Raw genomic sequence first — 19,253 nt, 5'->3', positions numbered from 1 at the left:
ATGGAGAGGGGGTATTATTTGACCCTTATTGGGTCTTCGGGTCTTTCCATTTCCACCCAAATTGGTTCTATATCCAACCTCCCAGCTTCTCCCAGGACATACCACACCCTCAGGTCTATTTTCTCCTCATCAGGGGCAGTGAGGCTGTAAAGCTTCACTTTGAGCTGAGCTTTCTCCACCGCTAGCCCAACCCCCAGAGCAACCATCATGTCCCATCCCAACAAGTTAAAGTCTGCACCTTTAGCTACTAAAATGTTACCAATGTGCCTTCTGTTCCCCGTGCTTATTTCAATGTTTTTTATGATCAGGACCTCAAAAGGATCCCCTTTTGCTCCTGTCACCACCATGGAATCATCGCTCAAAGAGCATCTCTTCGGTATTTGTAACACCATCGTCCACTCTGCTCCTGAATCCACCATAAATTGTAATTCTTCTTTGTAGGGTCCCACTTTTAATTTTATCAAGCGCTCCCTAGATGTTCTGGGGCCCAAACTGAAAAGCCCCTGACACTTCTAATCTTCCTGAAACATTGCCTGATCCTTGGCTCTGTTTGGGCAATTTCGTTTAATGTGCCCCTTTTGTTTGCAGTAATAGCACTCGAACTCCTGCTTTTGCTCACCCGAACCTTTGTCCTGAGCCTGAGACAGACCAGTTTTCTTTGTCGGTGCCTTTTTCGCCGTATCCTTCCCCGTTCCTGTTTCTGAGCCTCTCTCACCACTGCCACCAGGACCTTAGCTTGTATTTTCTGGTTTTCCTCGTCCTGGCGCATGTAAACTTTCTGAGCCTCCCGCAACAGTTCCTGCAGCCCTTGTTCCTGCCAGCCATCTATTTTCTCCAACTTCTTTCAAATATCTTCCCAAGATTTTGCTACAAACTGTGTCTTCAACAACACCATCCCCACCGGGGAATCAGGGTCCATCCCTGAATACATCCTCAAACCTTTCCGGAGTCTTTCCAACCACTCCGTAGGTGTTTCATCCTTCTCTTGACATTCTCTGAGCACCTTGCTCATGTTCTGCCCCTTCGGTACCACCTCCCTGATACTTTGAATCACCATATTTCTCAGATCTATCATCTTCTGCCTCCCCTCTTCCGTCTGGGCTTCCCAAGATGGCTTTTGGTTTGGCCACTGCTCTTCCCTGGACCCCCTGTTTCGGTTCTGCCTTTCCCAATCCCTGATCGCAGTTGACCAGATCATATCTCTCCCCTCGTTATTAGATAACGACCTGAGGATCACTTGGAGATCCTCATAGGTGTAAATGCTTGTTTCCAAAAATTCATCCAATCTCTCCGCTACTCCGAGCGGGTCATCCATCAGCTTTCCCATCTCCTTTTTGAATGCACTTACATCACTGATGTCAATCATGGTGTGGACATATCCAATCACCCCTGGGGCCATCGTTACCTCCCATAAGGGATAGATACCAAGCTTTCCTTCTCATCCCCACTTTCCCCCACGGTCGACCTCCTTGTTCTCCTCCTAGTTCGGCGTGCCAGGGGAGAGTAATCCCTGGGGACTCCCGCCAGGGATCCCTTCTCCTCGACTTTCAGGGATACTTGTGGCTGCGGCTGCTCTGCAGCAGCGTGGCCATGTGGGGGAATGGATACCACTGTTTGTTCTGGTGGTGGCAGTGATGCAATCGCCTGAACTTGCGGCACCCCCACTTCAGGAGGCATCCCTGGCGCCGCTTGTGCCAGAGTGGGACCTGGCTGCTGTGGAGCCACAAGGTAAGGGGGTGGAAGGTTTTCCAATGGTTCCCACTCCCTCCCTGCTTTCCGCCGCATGCCGGCAGGTTTGCACTGGGTACAAACCTAGGCAAGCATGCCTCCACATGTCTGCATACTTGATTTCCTCCGGGTTCCGCGGACTGCGACCGTTCACGTGGTCAAACAAAGACTCACAGGTCCAGCTTTCAAATGTGCCGAATATCGGCCAAACCACACACTGTCCGATCTCCCTCCCTCCCCATTTCTCCATGCTGAAATGGATCAACTTTTCCTTGGAGTTCCCCCACCTCTGTGGATTCTCATCCCAGTGTTCCAGCATTCACCCCAGAGGACTATCTCAGGGTATTTCTGGTAACACTCTCCTGGGGACCTGAGGGATTTTCTCCTGGGTTTTCTTTTGTTTCTTGCTCTTTTCCAACCCCATTTTCTCAAGGAAGGTTACGATTTTCCTTACCTTCTGTAGTTTTCCCAGGATTTTCGTCTCGAGTCCCGATCCTTTCTCCAACGTCGGGTTTTCCGGCTCGCTAAAAGTCGCCAGCCTGACCAAGTCGGACAGTTGACCGCCCTGTCGACTTGTAGGTAGACTTTCTTACCTGTTTCCTCCTTCCTTGTAGGTAGACTTTCTTACCTGTTTCAGAAGATGTACGAATTACTGGAACCTTCCAGGCTCACTTCTTCCCTTCTGATCCCAAACGTGACTGGTTTTCCCCCTAGACTCTTCCCGAGCCCCAGGTCTCCTGTGTTTCGAACCAGAACCTCTCACTTCCCCCTTGACTGGCCGCTTCCCTCGCAGGATAGAGGAACCGCAATTGTGGGGTCCGCACTCACTCCGTGACAATGTCACGTCTCACACACGCGTCCGATCACGCTCCACCCAACCACGCAATACTTACAGTTCTTTTCCTGCGTGGATCTCTTCATGCACATTGATTTTTATGGATGAAAAAAACCTCGGATCTCAGAGAGCTCTCTAGATCTTTCCGAGTCGAGAATTGGCCCTTATCTCCCTTGGCTGTGGCTCTGTTAGCACGTGGCTCCAATCATCATCCGTGGCTCCGGTCTGCGGTTTTTTGTGGATCTGATTGGTTCCGAAATCCAATTCCCGTCTAGGCTGCTAAAAACCAGCGGGGCGCCCCCCAGGTGGGAAAAGGGGTTCCCAGATCCCAATATCAGATCACGTTGGGCCGTCACCAATTTTCTGTAAATGATCAAATCGGCAGCCAAACTTATAAAAAAGATTTTATAAATTTATTAGATTAGACAACCAAAAATAGAATATTATAAAACCACCACAGCAAAGACAGCATCAACCCCGGACTTTGATGCTGGGTGAACTTGGGTCAGACTGACGCAGTGTCAGCGTCTCCCCAGAGTGTCACCCCAACTGCTCCATGCAGCCAGCTTATATACAGTTTATTCCGCCTGGAGCAGAAATGACCTCAGATTTCTGTAAATCCCTACATATGTATAACGGGGACTATACAGATTCAGTCCCATACAAAAGTCAGTCCATAGGTTTGGATGGCTGTCTGGGCTCCTTGAAATGGTCTTCTTTTATGTTGTAGCCCATTCTTCGATGTAATCCTTTCCAGGTGCCGTTCTGAGAATGTTCTGGACATTCTTGGGAAATGGCCGATGATTGCCCTGGAAGGACTCATTCATTCATTAATAGTCATGATTTTATCTGGGCGAGTCCGGGAAATCTTTTGAATAGAGAGGAAAGCCCTGCTTCTGGCCATGGGGGTCAGAGGCATGGTTGGATCTTTGTAATTTTTATACAGTTACAAAGCATGAATTATCTCTATCATATATTACATGTCATAAAAGTAAAATTTAGAACCTGTTGGAAGAGGGGATTCCCTCTGATTCCCTGACCAGGCTTGTGTTAGTGAATGCCATCTATTTCAAAGGCAACTGGGAAAAGCCATTCAGGAAAGAGAGCACCAGAGAGAGGCCATTCCAAATTAATAAGGTATGATGTGCTAAAATGCTGACAATAGACTGGTGGGTGTTGTCTGAAATGAACTGCTTTAAGAAGAAATTAGATGTTTCAATCAGGGTTACCTTGGATAGGCTGTCTGCAGTTCCTTATTCCCCCTTCCTTTCATTGGAAGTCTCTCTTTGCTGAGCTTCTCTGAACTTTCACATAGTTACTAGAACTGTTCATATAGCACAAAGACAGATGTCAAAGTTTGTGAATTTCAGTCTTCTTCAGTCAGAGCTTCCCTGCTGCATTCCTGCCCCTGAGCCAATCCAGAAGGAATGGGAAACAAATTTCCTTTGAAGTCCTGCTCTGCAATCTTCTTTTTAGAATTGCTCTTGAGGAGGACTTGGCCCCTGGCATGGGCAGGCCATGGCTGCCCCTCAGGATGCCCTGCAGCTCTGGGTTGGCCTCCAGGAGTCATGAACAAGACCTGGTAATGTGCCTGCCTTAACTCACCTGCTTGAAGCAAGCATTGAGGCAAATTGAAGCCCTCATGCCTGTCTGGAAACTGTCCCTCCCTGCAGCAGTAAAGTAAATCCAAGAGTATTTGAAAGTGGTGATATGACTTTTAAATAAAGGAATGTTTCTGCTTATCCCAGATGAGCTCTCACTGCACTTCAGAGACTGCTGGACTGACTTGGTTCTTGCCACCTTGGTTTCTTTCTATTGGAACATGTTGAAAAAAGCTGGCAGGAGTATCCAGAGACATCATTGCATTTTCTATTCTCTGAAGCTGTACAAGCTTAGAACCAGGTTCCAAGTTGCAACATCAAAAGGATATAGGGCTGATGAAAAATCTCCTTTTGAGTTCTGGTGGAATATTGTGCATTGCTGCTGCTTATGGCCAGGTTTTACCTGTGCTTTACAAAAGGCAGTTGGAGGGCTGCAGTCAGTATGGCTGCTGTAGATTAGTGTGTGATCTGTTCTCTTTGGTCAAATCCTAAAAGGCCATGAGTAACTTGCTGCTTGCTTTGTAAGACCAGCAGAGAAGCTCAGCACTAACTGTTGGCATCTCTTGATTTCTAGAACGAGACCAAACCTGTGCAGATGACGTTCAAGGAGGCAAATTTTAACATGACCTACATTGGAGACTTCCAGACCAAAATCCTGGAGCTCCCCTATGTGGGTAATGAACTGAGCATGATCATCCTGCTCCCTGATGCAATCCAGGATGGCTCCACAGGCTTGGAAAGAGTAAGTAGTTGAGCTGAGTACAAAGACAGGCTGAATCCTTCCAGGGAAGAAAGGCTGAATTGCACAGAGACCTGCAGTTCAGTTCCAGAGCAACTGCGTCGCTGGTGCTCAAGGGCAGCAGAAATGTCCCCTCTCCTCCCTGTCCCCAAAGTGACAGCCCCTGCTATGACAGTGCTGCTCAGGAGCAGAGGTCAGCTGTGGTTGTGGTGAAAGCACAGGATGGTGGGGATGGGATGTGGAGAGGGGGATTTTGGGTGGGCTCTTTGGAAGTGCTGTGGCTTGTGCTGTAGGTCTTCTGTGCTGAGCAGCTGGCAGGTGGTGTGTGGCTCACTGGCAGGCAAGAGGCTCACAGGAAAGGGCAGGATCTCTATTGTGCTGAGGGTAGGATACGAGTTTGGGCTCTTTGGCACTCTCATCTAGGAATTTAATAGTAAGGTTTTGTTTGCCTTTTTTTCCCATATTAAGAATTTAAACCCCCACTGTCTTCATGCCTAATCTAGGCAAAAAACCAATGCCTGTTATGTGCTATGTGAAGAAACACACAGAAATCACTACTTTGGCTATGTAATATTTACTCAATTATAATTGGTATTATTTAAATTTGTGACTTTTCTTTAGCTTGAAAGAGAACTTACATATGAGAAGCTGATGGGTTGGATCAGTCCAGAAATGATGAAGTCTGCACACGTGGGGGTGTCTTTACTCAGATTTTGGCTGGAAGAAGATTATGATCTGAAACCTATTTTAAGAAGCATGGGAATGCCTGATGCATTTGAGTTGGGCAAAGCAGACTTTTCAGGAATCTCAACTGGTAATGAGCTGGTGCTGTCTGAAGTGATTCACAAATCCTTTGTGGAAGTCAATGAAGAAGGCACTGAAGCAGCTGCTGCCACTGGGCTGGTAATGAATTACTGTGCAATGATAGTTCCAGAATTCACTGCTGATCATCCTTTCCTCTTCTTCATCTGGAAAAACAAAACTTGCAGCATTTTTTTCTGTGGCAGATTTTGCTGTCCCTAAGGAGGAAATATCTTGGCTGCATAGATGCCATCACACAATAAATTTGTATTTCCCTGGAACAGAGCAACTCCTTTTTGCATTAATTGTCTCTTTCAGCTGTGCCTGATTTCCTTTTGTGCTCTTTATCTCGGGCTTGGCAGGAATAAAGAGAGCTGCTTAGACAAAGATGGCACCCTCCATGTCCAACCCCTCCTGTGCCTTTGTGCAGAGGTCTTGAGGTTCTTGTTGGCACAAAAACCATCCCACTTGTTCTGTGAGTGCTTCTTCTGTGCTTGAGTTCACTTTTGGTGTCCAGCAGGCAGAGTCAGGCAGTGAGAGCCCATGGGAGTGAAGTTACTTTTGCTTGTGACAAGGCTGGAGCCCTTGTAGCTGCCCTCCCCTTTTACCTTCCAGTCACATTCATTAAGTGCCTTCATACACTGCCTGGAGCTCAAAGGAGTTTTTGGCAGCATGTTCCAGGTTCTATCTGAGCTTCCTGTGTAGATGTGGGGTTTTGACTAACAACTGGACCAGCACTTAGTAAAGAACAATTTTGCAGCAGATGTCCTTAGAGGGTGTTTATGATGAAAACCATCACCACAGGAGATGTTGAGTTTTTTACTGTTCACCCGGTTCTAGTCCTATAGAAAGAATGTATTCTAACTGTAGAATACCAAAGACAAAGCTGAAATGGTATTCCTAACAAGGTGATGTTTTTTGCACTTTGTTTTTGATATACTGAAGGAACTCTTATTTGTAATACCTGCTTCTATGTAGCTTGTTTGGAGTTTTTTGCTAAAACACAAGATTTTTCTGGATAGTGAAACCCAAGGTGATTACTTGGCTTGCCATGAATTAGTGGTTGGCCTTGAAAGGATTTCAAGGTATTTCAAAGGATATCAAGGGGCTCTATAGGTAACACTTTTTTTTTTATGGGCAGCACTGCAACGCTTCCTTTTGGTTTTTTGCGTAGGTTGACATCAAGGCTTGGTGGACATTATCCAAGAGGTGCTAGATGGGCCTATCCTTTATTCAGTGCAGAGCAAACCAGCTGTCTCAGGTGAAGCAAACAAAAGCATTATGTGCAGGGGAGAGGGATGAGACCCAAACACTTTTGTCACCGGGACACATGCCATACACTGCAGGTGAAGGGCGAGGCACCTGAAACCAATATGGGCAGTATAGCTGGGGATGTCCTGAGGACTGATGGAGAATGAAGATCATGATAAACCACAGAAATCTTCCCCTGCAGTTACTTTCTTTGTAATGAAAAAGAAAAAAAAAAGCAAAATAACTTTATGGAAGATGAATGTAAATAGAGACACAGGGCGGTAAGGCAGAGAGGAGCCTCCCTAGGGAGCAGGGGTGCTCTTGCCCCATGGGTCTAAAACACCTGGATCTCTTACCGCTGGGGCAGGGTGGGGGTTGTTGGTTAATCCCTCTCCCGAAGCTCCCTCTTCTCTCCGCCGGAAAATCGGGAACACCCGGACGGGAGCGGCCGCAGGGTAACACCTGCCGCCCCGCCCCTGTCCTCTCTCTCCGCCCCGGCGGGGTCCCCGCGGGTGACACCGCGGTGTCACTGCTGCAGTGTCACCGCGCCGCTCGGCTCCTTCCGATCCATCCCATCCCATCGCAGCCCGCTCCGCGCTGCCCGGCAGGTAAGCGGCCAAGCGGCCCTGGGCTGCGGGGGCTCCGCGGGGCTGCCTCCGCCCGTGCCCCCGGCGCATCCTACGGGAAAGGGACGGGAACGGGACGAGAAGGGGAAATTTTTCCTCTCCGCCTCAGCGGGCGGGGTTTGCGCGGGGCGGGGGGCGCCTCTCGGGCACTGGGGGTGGGCACTGTCGAACAGCTGGTTTGGGGAAAGGCTTGCGCAGGGAGGTGTGGGTAAACGAAAGTGAAAGCACGCCTTGGGGCTTGGGTTTGGGTATTTTTAGGGGTGTTGGTGGTCTTTCTTTAGACTGCAGCTCGGTAAGTACGTCGCAAAGCTGCCGGGTGTGTATCTGTCTGGCACGGAGGAAGCAGATAGTGATGATTTGCAATTGCTGTAGAAAGACTGTGCACGAAACACCCAAATTTTGGTGTAAGCTCCTCCACTCAGTTGCGTCCGGAGAAGAGAAAGAAACAAACCGGGACTGCCGCTGTAAGCAAGCACAGAGCAAGCCGGACTCTGAGCTGGGCGGGCAGGAAGCTGGCGCAGCATCCAGCGGTGCCGCCGCTCGCCCTTGGGTGGGGCTTGGTGCCTGACCCGGCCCTTGCGCCTTTCAGCCGGCTCCTGAGCATCTCCCCAATCTCGTGAGCATCGCTGCTCAGTGGCGGCCCTGCCGCTTCGCCTGCTCTGCCTTCGTTCGTGTCCCCGCCGGTCGGTGGGTCACCTGTAGACCGCCGGACCCCCTGCCCCAGCCTTTAGGGCCGCCCAGCCCCGGCGGTGCTGGATGAGGCGGGCCGGCAGCTCCGCGCTCCTAGCAGCGCAGGCTGGGGACAGCGGTGCTCTCCCCTGCTGAAAGTCAGCGTGCACTGAAGCCTTTGGCAGGGTTGACACCGTTCAGGGACATGGATTTGTGGCATGAAGGCAGGCGGGTTACAGAGAGGTGTCTGAATGGCCCTGAGCAGATACTTTGAGTGTTCTCTGTGGGTTGTAGAGGAGCAGAGGGAATGCTGGAGGATGGAGAGCCCTGGCGTGTGCTGGGCCTGTGAGGCTGAGGGACTTTTGCAACCCTACCAGCACATACACTTCCAATTTCAGATCAGCAGGAAAAGAATTTTTAAAAAATAATATCTATAAAGTTAGTATGATAAGGAAGGTTGGAACACACAATTAACTGGAAAAAAATCCTCTGCTTTTTCAATGTGACTGTTTTTGTTTTTTAAGAATAAGGTGCACTGACGACTATATTGCTGTTTCTGTAAGCAGCTGCATCCAGTTTAATCCATTCTTTACTCTGTGAGTCACACAAGGTTAGACAGGTTGTTTGAAGAATGTTTCCCAGGGTCCTTATCAACTGTTTTATTTTTCAGCTATAACCATGGAGAACCTGTCCAAAGCCAACATCAGATTTGCACTTGATCTGTTCAGAAGGTTTAGTGAAGCAAACCCAACAGGAAATGTCTTCTTTTCTCCTGTCAGTATCTCTGCTGCCCTGGCCATGGTCCTTTTGGGGGCCAAAGGTAATACAGAAGCCCAGGTGTTGAAGGTTAGTAAAATAAAATGGTCATTAATTTTTTATTTTATTTACATTAAAAAGGGTTGTGTTTTAGAGGAGGGAAGATGAAAAGAGGGTGTTTTTGTTTGTTCAGGACAAGATTTCTGTCATGCACACTCAGTTTTCCTCAGACTCTGCTGCTAGTTGCCCTCTGCCTACCCTGCTCCAGAGCCTTCTGTCTATATTTTCTACAGCCCTTGCTGTTCATTTAATTTCAGTAGTTAATTCTTGACAGAGGAAACTAATTACATTAGTCAGTCTCCTTTTAAATTGATCATTACTTCCAGCAGCAAGGCTCTATGAGTTTTCATGAGACATTTTGACAAACTGTTACTTTACAACACAAGATCACCAATGTTCATTTTCAATAAATCCGTTTTTTTGTAAAAAACACAGTAGCATTTTGTAATTTTGCATCTAAAGCTATGATGATACAGGGTGATGTTAGCTAAGTACCAATCTCTCACTAACAGGCACTCGGATATCTTGAAGGAGCTAAGTCTGCATGGTAATCCTTACCATAGCTTTAGGGTAGGTAGGATAGTTTAAAAAAAACCTCCTTATAAATTGCAAAAAATGGTGCACATAGGAGTGTGCCAGTTTCCCCTGAAACCTCTGTCATGGAAGGGATGCAGTCACTGTTATTCTTGCACCCTCATTAGGCTAATGCCTGCAAAAAGGTGTGGGAGTCTCCTCATTGCAGTCATCCTCATGCATTTGCCCATGAATAATTTCACCTTTGTATTCTGGACTTTAGGAGGAACTGTCTTATACTGTAGTGTTGCTGGGCTTACTCAATAGCATTACTTCCCCACTGCTTGTTCAAACAGACTTTGAACATATTTCATGTAATCAGACTGACAGCCCCACCTAGGATAAATCTACTGACAGCACAAATCATGCAAAAGGAACTTGGGGGGGGAAATAAATGTCTTTCAACCCAGTCATCCTCAACAGGGCAGTTTCTGTACCATAATGCTTCACTTATGAACCCAGTGCTAATTAAAGAGGGAGTGATTAGCAATTGTCAAGAGCTGTTGGCAGGGACAAAAAAATTTGTTTCTGGGAATCATAATTCTATTGTAAGGTTGCCTCTGTAAGGCAGCCATGCACCTGTATGGCACAGGTTGTACTGAGGAGGTTGGCAAAGCCTGACCAAAAAGCCAGTGAGAGAAAGAGAAGGCTTTCCTTTGAATCCAGTCACTCCTTTACAGCACAATCGCAGTCACTCCTGGGAAACAAACACATGGTTTAAGTTTGAATATGAATGTCCTTGCTTTGGTGTAGCCATCCCTGTCCATGAGGTCTGGCAGCTTCTGCTCTCATATCTTTAAGCCCTGGCCAGCCAGCGTGCCTCTGGAAGAGGAGGTACTGATAAAGAGATACTGCAGAATTGCACTTGATCTTAAACATAATACTTACTATATAGATATATATATATGTATATATGAAGTGTATATATTTATGGAATTACATTTTCATAAAATTATAAAAGATAATTGCTCTAGGTTTTCTTAATACCTCACTGGTGATAATGATGATTGTATATTGTGAAAATATACAACCCCACATCCCCTTGGGCCAAAGGGGGAACCAAGAAAGCAGAAGAGTCTCCATGGCATCATCTCTCCTTTTGATTCCTCACCTGGGAGCGAGTTCTTGGGCCCACAGAGGAGAAGCCCACAGAAATGCAGACAGGACTTGGGGTTGTGATCAAGAGCTTCAGCTGTGACTGTGTGACTGACCAGGATCACGATACAAGTGGCTGACATTGGCAGCGTAGCACCGAGGGACAGTTTGACTCATTCTTTGAGGTTTACAGAAGTCTCTTAGCAGCTTCCAGCCTTTTCTCTTTCTTCAGCCTACCTACTGGATCCTACCCTGCTGCATCAGGCCTACCCTACAGATTCACAGTATGTTCTTTTAAGACAGTATTAACAGCAGCTAGTTCACTTCTTTTTATTTCAGACGCTTCACCTTGACAAAGTTGAAGATGTTCATCCAGGATTCCAGGCTCTGACAGCGGATATAAACAGAAGCAATGCTCCCTATCTCTTACGGCTGGCCAGTCGGCTCTTTGGAGAGAAGTCCTACAGCTTTCTGCAGGTACAGTGGTGCACATCAGGATGGCATGTGCTGGGATCTGGTGGGAAAGTGCAGCTGCTTGAGTATTTATTAAGTAGAACTATTTCCAAGCCTATTTCTAAACTTTTTTGGGAAGTTGACTAAAGTGCTTCATACTTGCCGTGTGCATTTCCATAGCTGTGAGCATCTGTGCCTCTCACCTGAAGGGTGTAACACAGCAAACCCTTTTCTGTTCCTGTTCACTTCTGCTGTTCGTGTCCTCAAGAGAAGAATCACTGGTCTATGTTCTTAGTTTACAGTAACTATCATGACATCCCACTCTGTTGCAACCAGCTTTTTAGGATTTTTATTGGAGTAGTACCACATAACTTCAATCTTTTTGAAAACACTATTTATTTGGGAGGGGATATCCAATATGTTTTAACATGCCTCTTCGCCAGTGAATTACAACTTTATGTGATATTTTGTCCCTCTTCAGCTATTTTTGGAAAGGTTTGTTTTATCCCAGCTGTGCTTGAGCCTGTTTCAGGAGAATGATAGGTAAATATTACTGTAGCACCTGCAGTGAGCACCCCATCAGCTCTAGACATGGCTGCTGTACTATGAGGCTTGTTCTAAAGTGGGGAAAAAACCTGTTAACTTCAGAATTCCCCCAAGCAACACGCTGCTAGAGCCCCACCTCAGAGCTGGTGACAATCTGAGTACACCTTATCTACCTGATAATTAGATGTTTTCTTATCTGCATTCAGTGAAAGCTATTCTTATTGTTCCAAAATCTAGGATTTCCTGACTAATACACGGAAATTATATGGAGCTGACTTGGCTACAGTTGATTTTCTTCAGGCTTGTGATAAAGCCAGGAAAGAAATTAATCAGTGGGTTGAGGAGAAAACTGAAGGTAAATTAATTTTTTGTTAATAACTATTAGGGTTTCATATCTTGGGAAAAGGAATGAGCTTTATTCTCTGCTGTTCTTCAAACAGTTTAATTCTGCCCTGGGATACTCATTTGATGCATGGACAGAGCTAGAAATTACCTAAGCAAGACATTTTAACAGTTCCATAAGTCCTGAGAGTTTTCCATTCTGTTTTTGTGTTCAGGCCATGAGTGCAGGAGAGATACCTAAACATGAAGATGTACTCATGAGCTGGAGAATTTGGCTTAATCTGTCTTGGTCCTTATATATATTGTATATATATTTCTAAATTCAGCATTCCTTAATGTGGGCGTTCTGTAGTTCTTGTATGAGGGGTAGATGAGTTGCATGTGACTCATTTACTGATGAGTAGATGAGTCACTACTCACAACTCTGAACTAACAATGTTAGTTTTCATCAAATCACTGTATATCAAAAGTTATAGTAGTGTATATTTAGAAGAAGTATGGTGAAGTAGCGAGACAGGTACTGAAATGCACATTACTACAGGAATAGATTGGTTTTATATTTGCAGTATTTCTATGGCATCAGTTTCTTAATGTATATTTTATATACCATCAACTTACTACATGATTCTGTTGTGACCCTTTTTTCTGCTGCCTCTGAAGGCAAAATCCCCAATCTGCTGGCTGAAGGCTCAGTTGATAGCATGACCAAACTGGTGCTGGTGAATGCTATTTATTTCAAAGCGAACTGGGCAGAGAAATTTCAAGAAGCTGACACCACTGATGCACCATTTCGGTTAAATAAGGTAATACAGATACATCCTGGTAGGACATACCTAATGAGAAGGTCTAATAATATAGGTGGTAATGTGAAGCATTGCTTGCAGACAAAATATTTTAAAAATACAAAGTAATTTATTAATATTTTAATTATTTTTTATGGATTTTAGTATTTTTCCATATTAAGCAAGCTATTTGTGGTCTTACTTACCAGAATAGTGTTAGAGACAATTTTCACCTGTGGTTTAGGACCTGGCAGGGTTTCTGTCTGCAGCAAATCAGCAGCTATGAACTGTCTCTGTTTGTGATGATAGATAAGCAGTCTTAAAATAAGAGGACATTTTAATTAAGCCCTATCTTCTTGTTCTATATTCTGCTTATGTTAACAGCTTTACAAGTTACTGTATGCAGTCATCTGCTTTATGCTAAACAGAGTTGATCTTTGTTGGCTTAAAATTTTCACACAACAGTTTGAAGTAACTGTTTAGGTTTCTGTGAGGACTGTGATATAGAAGCTGAAGGAGAACCGAGTATAATACAAACTCATTATTTCTTCAGAATAAATTGTTATTAAACAGGCAGTCAGAAGTTTGAAAAAAGTTTCATAGTGGAGGATAAGTGTTTACATAAATGCAGTTTTTACTTTCTTGTCTTCTCTTGGTTATTTAAAGGAGTATTTGCTTAACTGTTACTTTTGGTGCCTTTTGTCCATCCAGAATGAAAGAAAGACAGTAAAAATGATGTATCAGAAAAATAAATTTAATTTTGGATACATCCCTGAAGAGAAGATCCGTGTTTTAGAGCTGCCTTACGATGGAAGAGAACTTAGTATGATCATCCTGTTACCTGATGACACTGAAGAGGACACCACTGGACTGCAGAAGGTAACCCATCTAAGCCAATGCACTTGTTCAGTGTTTTTAAGTTCAGCCATTCAAAATGAAAGCCTTAGTGAACCCTTGTTCTCAGGGCACCAGATCTATCTGGTGTATTTTTAGACAACTCTGTGCTTGTACAGCAATAAAGAATAAATGGATGTACTGCATTGGGAAGAGAAGTTGTGTTCTAATTTTGTAGCCTGAGTTCAGGTGTCCTCTGCTGAACTGAATGAACCATAATGGAGACTAAAAACAGAGTTAACTATGAGAATTACCTTGCCTCATTTGTTTTTAATGACAGTCTTTCAGTAGCTTTGAAAGTCTTTCTTTTCTTAACCATAAAGTAGCGAGACTGTTTTCCATTAAATGATCACCTTCTTTGAGCTCTCTGATTATGATTTTTGTTACTTGTTTTTAATTAGGTGATTCTATTTAGTTAGATGAAACTGTAAGAAGACTGGCTTGCTATCACTGCATGATTTTCCTTTCTATACACTGCAGCAAGAAGCAAATGTCTGCCTTACTTTGTAAAGCAAAAACTGCACTGACTCCACCTAATTTTAATAGTATTTTTTAATCTCTATTTAGAAATCAAAGATATGCGTGTGTTCATTTTTGCATAGCTGCTTTACCCTCCTATAATGTTCTATAAAAAAGCCTCATAAATGTTACTGAAAATGAAATACTACACTGGTGATAAATAATGCTCTCTGTCTTTTTAATTCTAGATGGAAAAGCAGCTTACCTTAGAGAAGCTGCAGGAATGGACACGTCCAGAGCATCTGTATTCCGCTGACGTTCACGTGCGTTTGCCAAAGTTTAAGCTGGAGGAGAGCTATGACCTTAAATCAGATTTAGCTGCTATGGGCTTGCTGGATGTATTTGACAGTGGCAAGGCTGACCTGTCAGGAATGTCAGGGACACGTGACCTCTTCCTCTCTGCAGTTGTCCACAAGGCTTTTGTGGAAGTGAATGAGGAAGGCACGGAAGCTGCAGCTGCCACTGCTGGCATTGCCATGCTCTGCATGGCCATAGAAGAGGATTTCAACGCTGACCATCCTTTCCTTTTCTTTATTCGCCACAACCCAACACAAAGCTTACTTTTCTTGGGCAGATATGCTTCCCCATAAAAGAAAACATAGCATTTGCAGCAGTTCCTGCTGTTGTTATTGAAAGCTTTGTTCCTGAGCAAGTTAATCCTCCTGTTGTGAGTTCCTAGTAATGTGACTGAGATTCTGCCTTTCCATTTAAGCAGCTCCAGAGAAAATGAGGAGTAATTTATTTTTCTTTCTTCAGATTGACCTCATCTTTAATTGAACAAGGAAAATCTTGGAGTAGAAATAAATATTCTTGGAAGAAATGCATGTCTCTTAAAGCACAGTATCCGCCTTTTGCACCCTCACATGGGTTTTTCTGAGTCGACAGCTCCCCATTGCGATAACCAGTCACTCCTTAATATTCCAGTCACTCCTTATGCATAAATACTAGGTGGTTCTTGCAGAGCTATCCCTTCCCTAAAATCTTGCTTTACAAAAGTACTGTAATAAAATCATTCTAGGCACCAAAAGGCATGTCTCAAACAGCTGGGTATACCCAGTTCTGTCACAAAATAGAAGGTCAGATAACATTTGTTTAGAGATCTCTATTAATAGAGAATGGATTAAGCTATTTAAACAAAAGTAACCCCTTGAAGGTAGTAGCCAGAAAAATTGCAACACAGCTTTTGAATGAGAATGAAAAAATGAGTAAGACTTTAGGTGATGTTTTTAATGAGGAGTTTTAAAATTTAAATTATATGTTAAAATATTTCAGGGATTAGAGGTTTTAGGTGCCTTTTGAAAGTTCAGAAGCTGCCAATATGGCATTAGATTCCGGCCAGTACCTCTATCATTCCTAAAAGATACCTCAGCTTCCCAGAGGAGGATCTGCAAGAAATATCTGATGTTTCTCTTTATGTGCAAGGATGCTACATTTATTGAGCTGACTTCCACTACCTCTTTATGCAGAAACCTCTGTTACTGTAACACAGCCTTATTCCTGGTAGCCAATTACATACTGTCATGTTCTGTGGTTATTTTTGGAGGTTATTTGCTTGTATCTTGGCTACTGTAACATTTACTTGCACAACCTCAGCTCTGAATGGGGCACAATAATTTATATACTTGCAAACTGTATTTTAATCTTGTCTTTAAGCTACAAATAAAAGTCTTTAACCTAAACTTTTGTTCAAAATGGCAATTTTTTGCATGCAGTTTAGTATTTCAGAGTATCAAAATAACTGTCTGAAGAGTAGACACACAGAAAACCACTGGCACAACAGATGCCACCGGCTGTCTGAAGTCATTCAGAGTAGGTGAAAATTTTGAAAACCAAATTACTCAATATAAGAGATGATTGCATGAACCAGCAGCTTCCCCTGGAAGTGTAAGCTGAGCTGCTCACCCCCAGAGGGAACAGGGAGAGTCATGGTTTTATGAAATGGCACAAGCACTTGGTCTGCAATACCTGGTTGCAAAGGCTCTGGTAGGTTTGCAGAGGAGAGTGTGTATTGCAGCCTGCAGATGGGAATGCAATACTCTCTGCACCCAGTGCTTTGAAAACCCAATGCCTTGCAAACAAAAAGTACTAGCACAGAACCCATGCAAAATTTGGAGCACTATGATGTTGTGTTTCTTCTGAGTTTCTGGGCCTTGTTTCAACACTTTAGCAAAAAAGCTGCTGCTTCCATAGAGGAGTTTGCCAAAGCAAGGCTCAAAAATTCCATTTTAATTTCATCCTTATCTTGATTTGCACAAACTCAGTCAATGAGTGTGAGATACATGACTGAAGGCCTTTAGGGCAGCAATTACCAGATAATCAGAAGATAAGATAAAACCTTGCATAATAGTACAAATCAGCTTTAAGAGGAGACTGATGTCTGTCTGTATTTAGTGTGTTGGTATCAGCATTCAGTAACTGAAGAGTAACTCAGTAACACTGAGACAAATTTGGTTTTCTACAGACAGGGTGCACAAAAAAAAGATCTCAGCAATAAGAATCCCAATAAAATCAGCTCCACATTGAACCAATTCAAAACACTCAGCAACTCTACTGACCAATATTCCCCTCTCCCATAATTTATGTCTGACAATAACATAGTTGTGTTTTTCCTTAATACTCCATGTTTTTTTCCTGTGCTCTTGTCAGAACAAATGACTGACAAGGGCTGACTCCAACAGAGAAAACTGGCATGCTATCTGTATTCACATTTCTAAATAATAATATGCTGCTTCAACTGCCCTCTTGAAAAGGATTTTGTTTATAGAACTACTGAATGAACACAGGCCTTACTAAGTTCAAAGCAGGGCAATTTTGAGTAGATGTTTAACTGAGTAAAATGGTAGAACGTGTAATTTTAATGAGTTAAAGAGATGCAAGATGAGAGACTGAAACATCAGAAGTCTCAATATAAAATCAGGAACTTAGTGTTAGTCTTAGCAAAGCAGCATTCATAAATCCACACACACCACATAAAAAAAATTCTTGCAAAATCTTTGGTTTATATTACCCTTAGGAATGCAACATTAAAAAGTCAGCCTGCCTGTAGTTAAACTTAAATTCTTGAACACGTTGAGTACTTGAGTGCCCCGTTCAAAACCAATATGCAACAGGCTGCTGTTTTTAGTAGACAACATGTGAGTTTTGGTCCAGGGAAGTAGAGGATTACAGTAGCTGGATTTCCCCCTCCATTTTGGCCTCTCCTAGGCAGACCAGCCTTTATATAACAAGACAAAACTCTGAGAAATATTTGTTCACTGTGCTGTGATGAGTAATCCAGACTTTGTACTTCTGCTAACAGACTTCCTAGGGAAGCCCTTTGGCTTTGTCATTTAAACAGAAAAACCACCACCACCCACCACCAATTGTCTGCTTTTTGTCTGATTCATACAGCTGAAATTGCTCATCCTAGGAAGTAGATACTGTAGTGTGGATAAGGAAGACAGTTATCTCTGCATTTTATGTCACTTTATACTAGAGATAAATTTACTAGATAAATTTACACAGATGAGTTAACTCAGAGCATGTGTAGCTATACTTTTGCTGTTAAATATGTGTCTACATATGACCAAAATCCTTGTAAAGTTCATAAACCTGATCAAGTCTTGGAGATGGACGGTGGAGTTGATTTACAATAGTTTATTACAGGAATAAGATCAGTCCAGTTCTCTTGTCTTGCACCTATTGAGATGAAAAGGTACAACTGAAATCAGAACCTTGCTTTTGGTTTGGGTTTCCTTTTTTTTTTTTTTTTTTTGGTTAAGTTTTTGTTGTTAATGCTGGCTTTTGTTTTGGGGGTTGGTTTTTTTTTTCACTGTAGTGAACCATAGTTCTGTCATATTATCTTGTGGTACCATCTAAATGCAGGCTATTAGCCATATTCATTAAGAGGCCTACGCAATCCCAGACTACTTAGTAACAATAAAAGACAAAAACCACAGCCAAAATCCTGGAGAGCACAGCCTGTCTGGAAACATGCTGAACATGCAGGTTAGCTGCTGGCAATTCAGATAAGGAACTCACCACAGCAGCCAGAAAATGTATCTTCAGGATAGATGGAAATTCAAACAAGCAGCTTGTATAAACATGTACATTTTTAAAGTCATTTCATGGAAAATGGTATGCAGTCATTTTTGTCAAGCACTTTTCTCTAAACACTAGAGAAAACACTCACAGAAAAGGGGAAAAAATGCAGTCCAGAGGTTAAACTGAGGGTTTCAACTTTTTGCGCACAAAAAACAGGACTAGAAAAATAAAATTCAAGTAATGATTTCACATAAATATTTAGTATGAGACAACTCCTTGCCAGCTGTATCATCCAAATTTTTATCTGTGAGTCACACAAGCTAAATATGGAAACAATATTCATTAGGTAATTCTCTAAAAAATTTTGCAATGGAAGGAATTTGGAGAATTATTTAATTGATATTTCTGTTGTGGTTATCCATATCTCTCACATGAGCATGCTACTACTGGAAGAAACTCACATCAGTACAATTTGTTTCTCAGAGTACTGAATTCTCCAACTTGGAATGGCTACGGCCTTTCTCATGATCTGCATTATTTCTTAGTGGCACAAGTTATGTGAGAGAAAAAGATATGGTTGCATGGTGGATTTTGATGGTGTTCCTTACAGCAGAAGCAATTGTTACCTGATGGAATCCAAATTTTCTACTGACACTGCAATGTTTGGTATTTCCTTAAAGCTCTACACTCTGAAGAGTAAATAAATACACCACTATACCAGCATGCAATCATAACCATTTTTGCCCTTCAGTGAGCTTCTCAAGGTAAACTTCAGGTAGTCAAAAGCCAGAAAACAAAAAAGAAAATGTGCTCTGTGATTTTTGAATTTCATTCTTTCATCCTGTGCTTTTGAAGCAGTTTCACTAGGACATTGGCTTCTGCTTGTTGGAAGCATCATTGCCAATCCTCTGTAGAGACTGCATAAATTGCTGAGAGAGAAAATGGATGTTTTTCCCTTGG

General features: G+C 43.3%; 2 protein-coding genes across 3 annotated transcripts; both read left to right on the top strand.

Moving 5' to 3' along the window:
- The first annotated feature begins 1,783 nt into the window (after positions 1–1,783).
- LOC103815241 (serpin B6-like) lies at positions 1,784–5,985 on the top strand. Its single transcript, XM_050971018.1, has 5 exons — positions 1,784–1,804; positions 2,192–2,307; positions 4,040–4,145; positions 4,739–4,906; positions 5,525–5,985. The coding sequence occupies exons 1-5, from the start codon at positions 1,784–1,786 to the stop codon at positions 5,924–5,926; spliced, it is 813 nt and encodes a 270-aa protein (XP_050826975.1). The 3' UTR covers positions 5,927–5,985.
- Positions 5,986–7,361: 1,376 nt separating this feature from the next.
- Positions 7,362–15,942, top strand: SERPINB1 (serpin family B member 1). Of its 2 annotated transcripts, none has more exons than XM_050971520.1 (7): positions 7,362–7,563; positions 8,921–9,096; positions 11,074–11,211; positions 11,971–12,088; positions 12,736–12,878; positions 13,569–13,736; positions 14,459–15,942. In XM_050971520.1, the coding sequence occupies exons 2-7, from the start codon at positions 8,929–8,931 to the stop codon at positions 14,858–14,860; spliced, it is 1,137 nt and encodes a 378-aa protein (XP_050827477.1). In that variant the 5' UTR covers positions 7,362–7,563; positions 8,921–8,928; the 3' UTR covers positions 14,861–15,942. The 2 variants fall into 2 exon arrangements, with proteins under 2 accessions (XP_050827477.1, XP_009090933.1); XM_009092685.4 differs by lacking the exon at positions 7,362–7,563 and adding an exon at positions 7,744–7,873.
- The last annotated feature ends 3,311 nt before the right edge of the window (positions 15,943–19,253 follow it).

This window comes from Serinus canaria, chromosome 2 (assembly GCF_022539315.1).
Source record: "Serinus canaria isolate serCan28SL12 chromosome 2, serCan2020, whole genome shotgun sequence".
Lineage (NCBI taxonomy): Eukaryota > Metazoa > Chordata > Aves > Passeriformes > Fringillidae > Serinus > Serinus canaria.
This window is presented reverse-complemented; position numbering and strand designations above follow the sequence as displayed.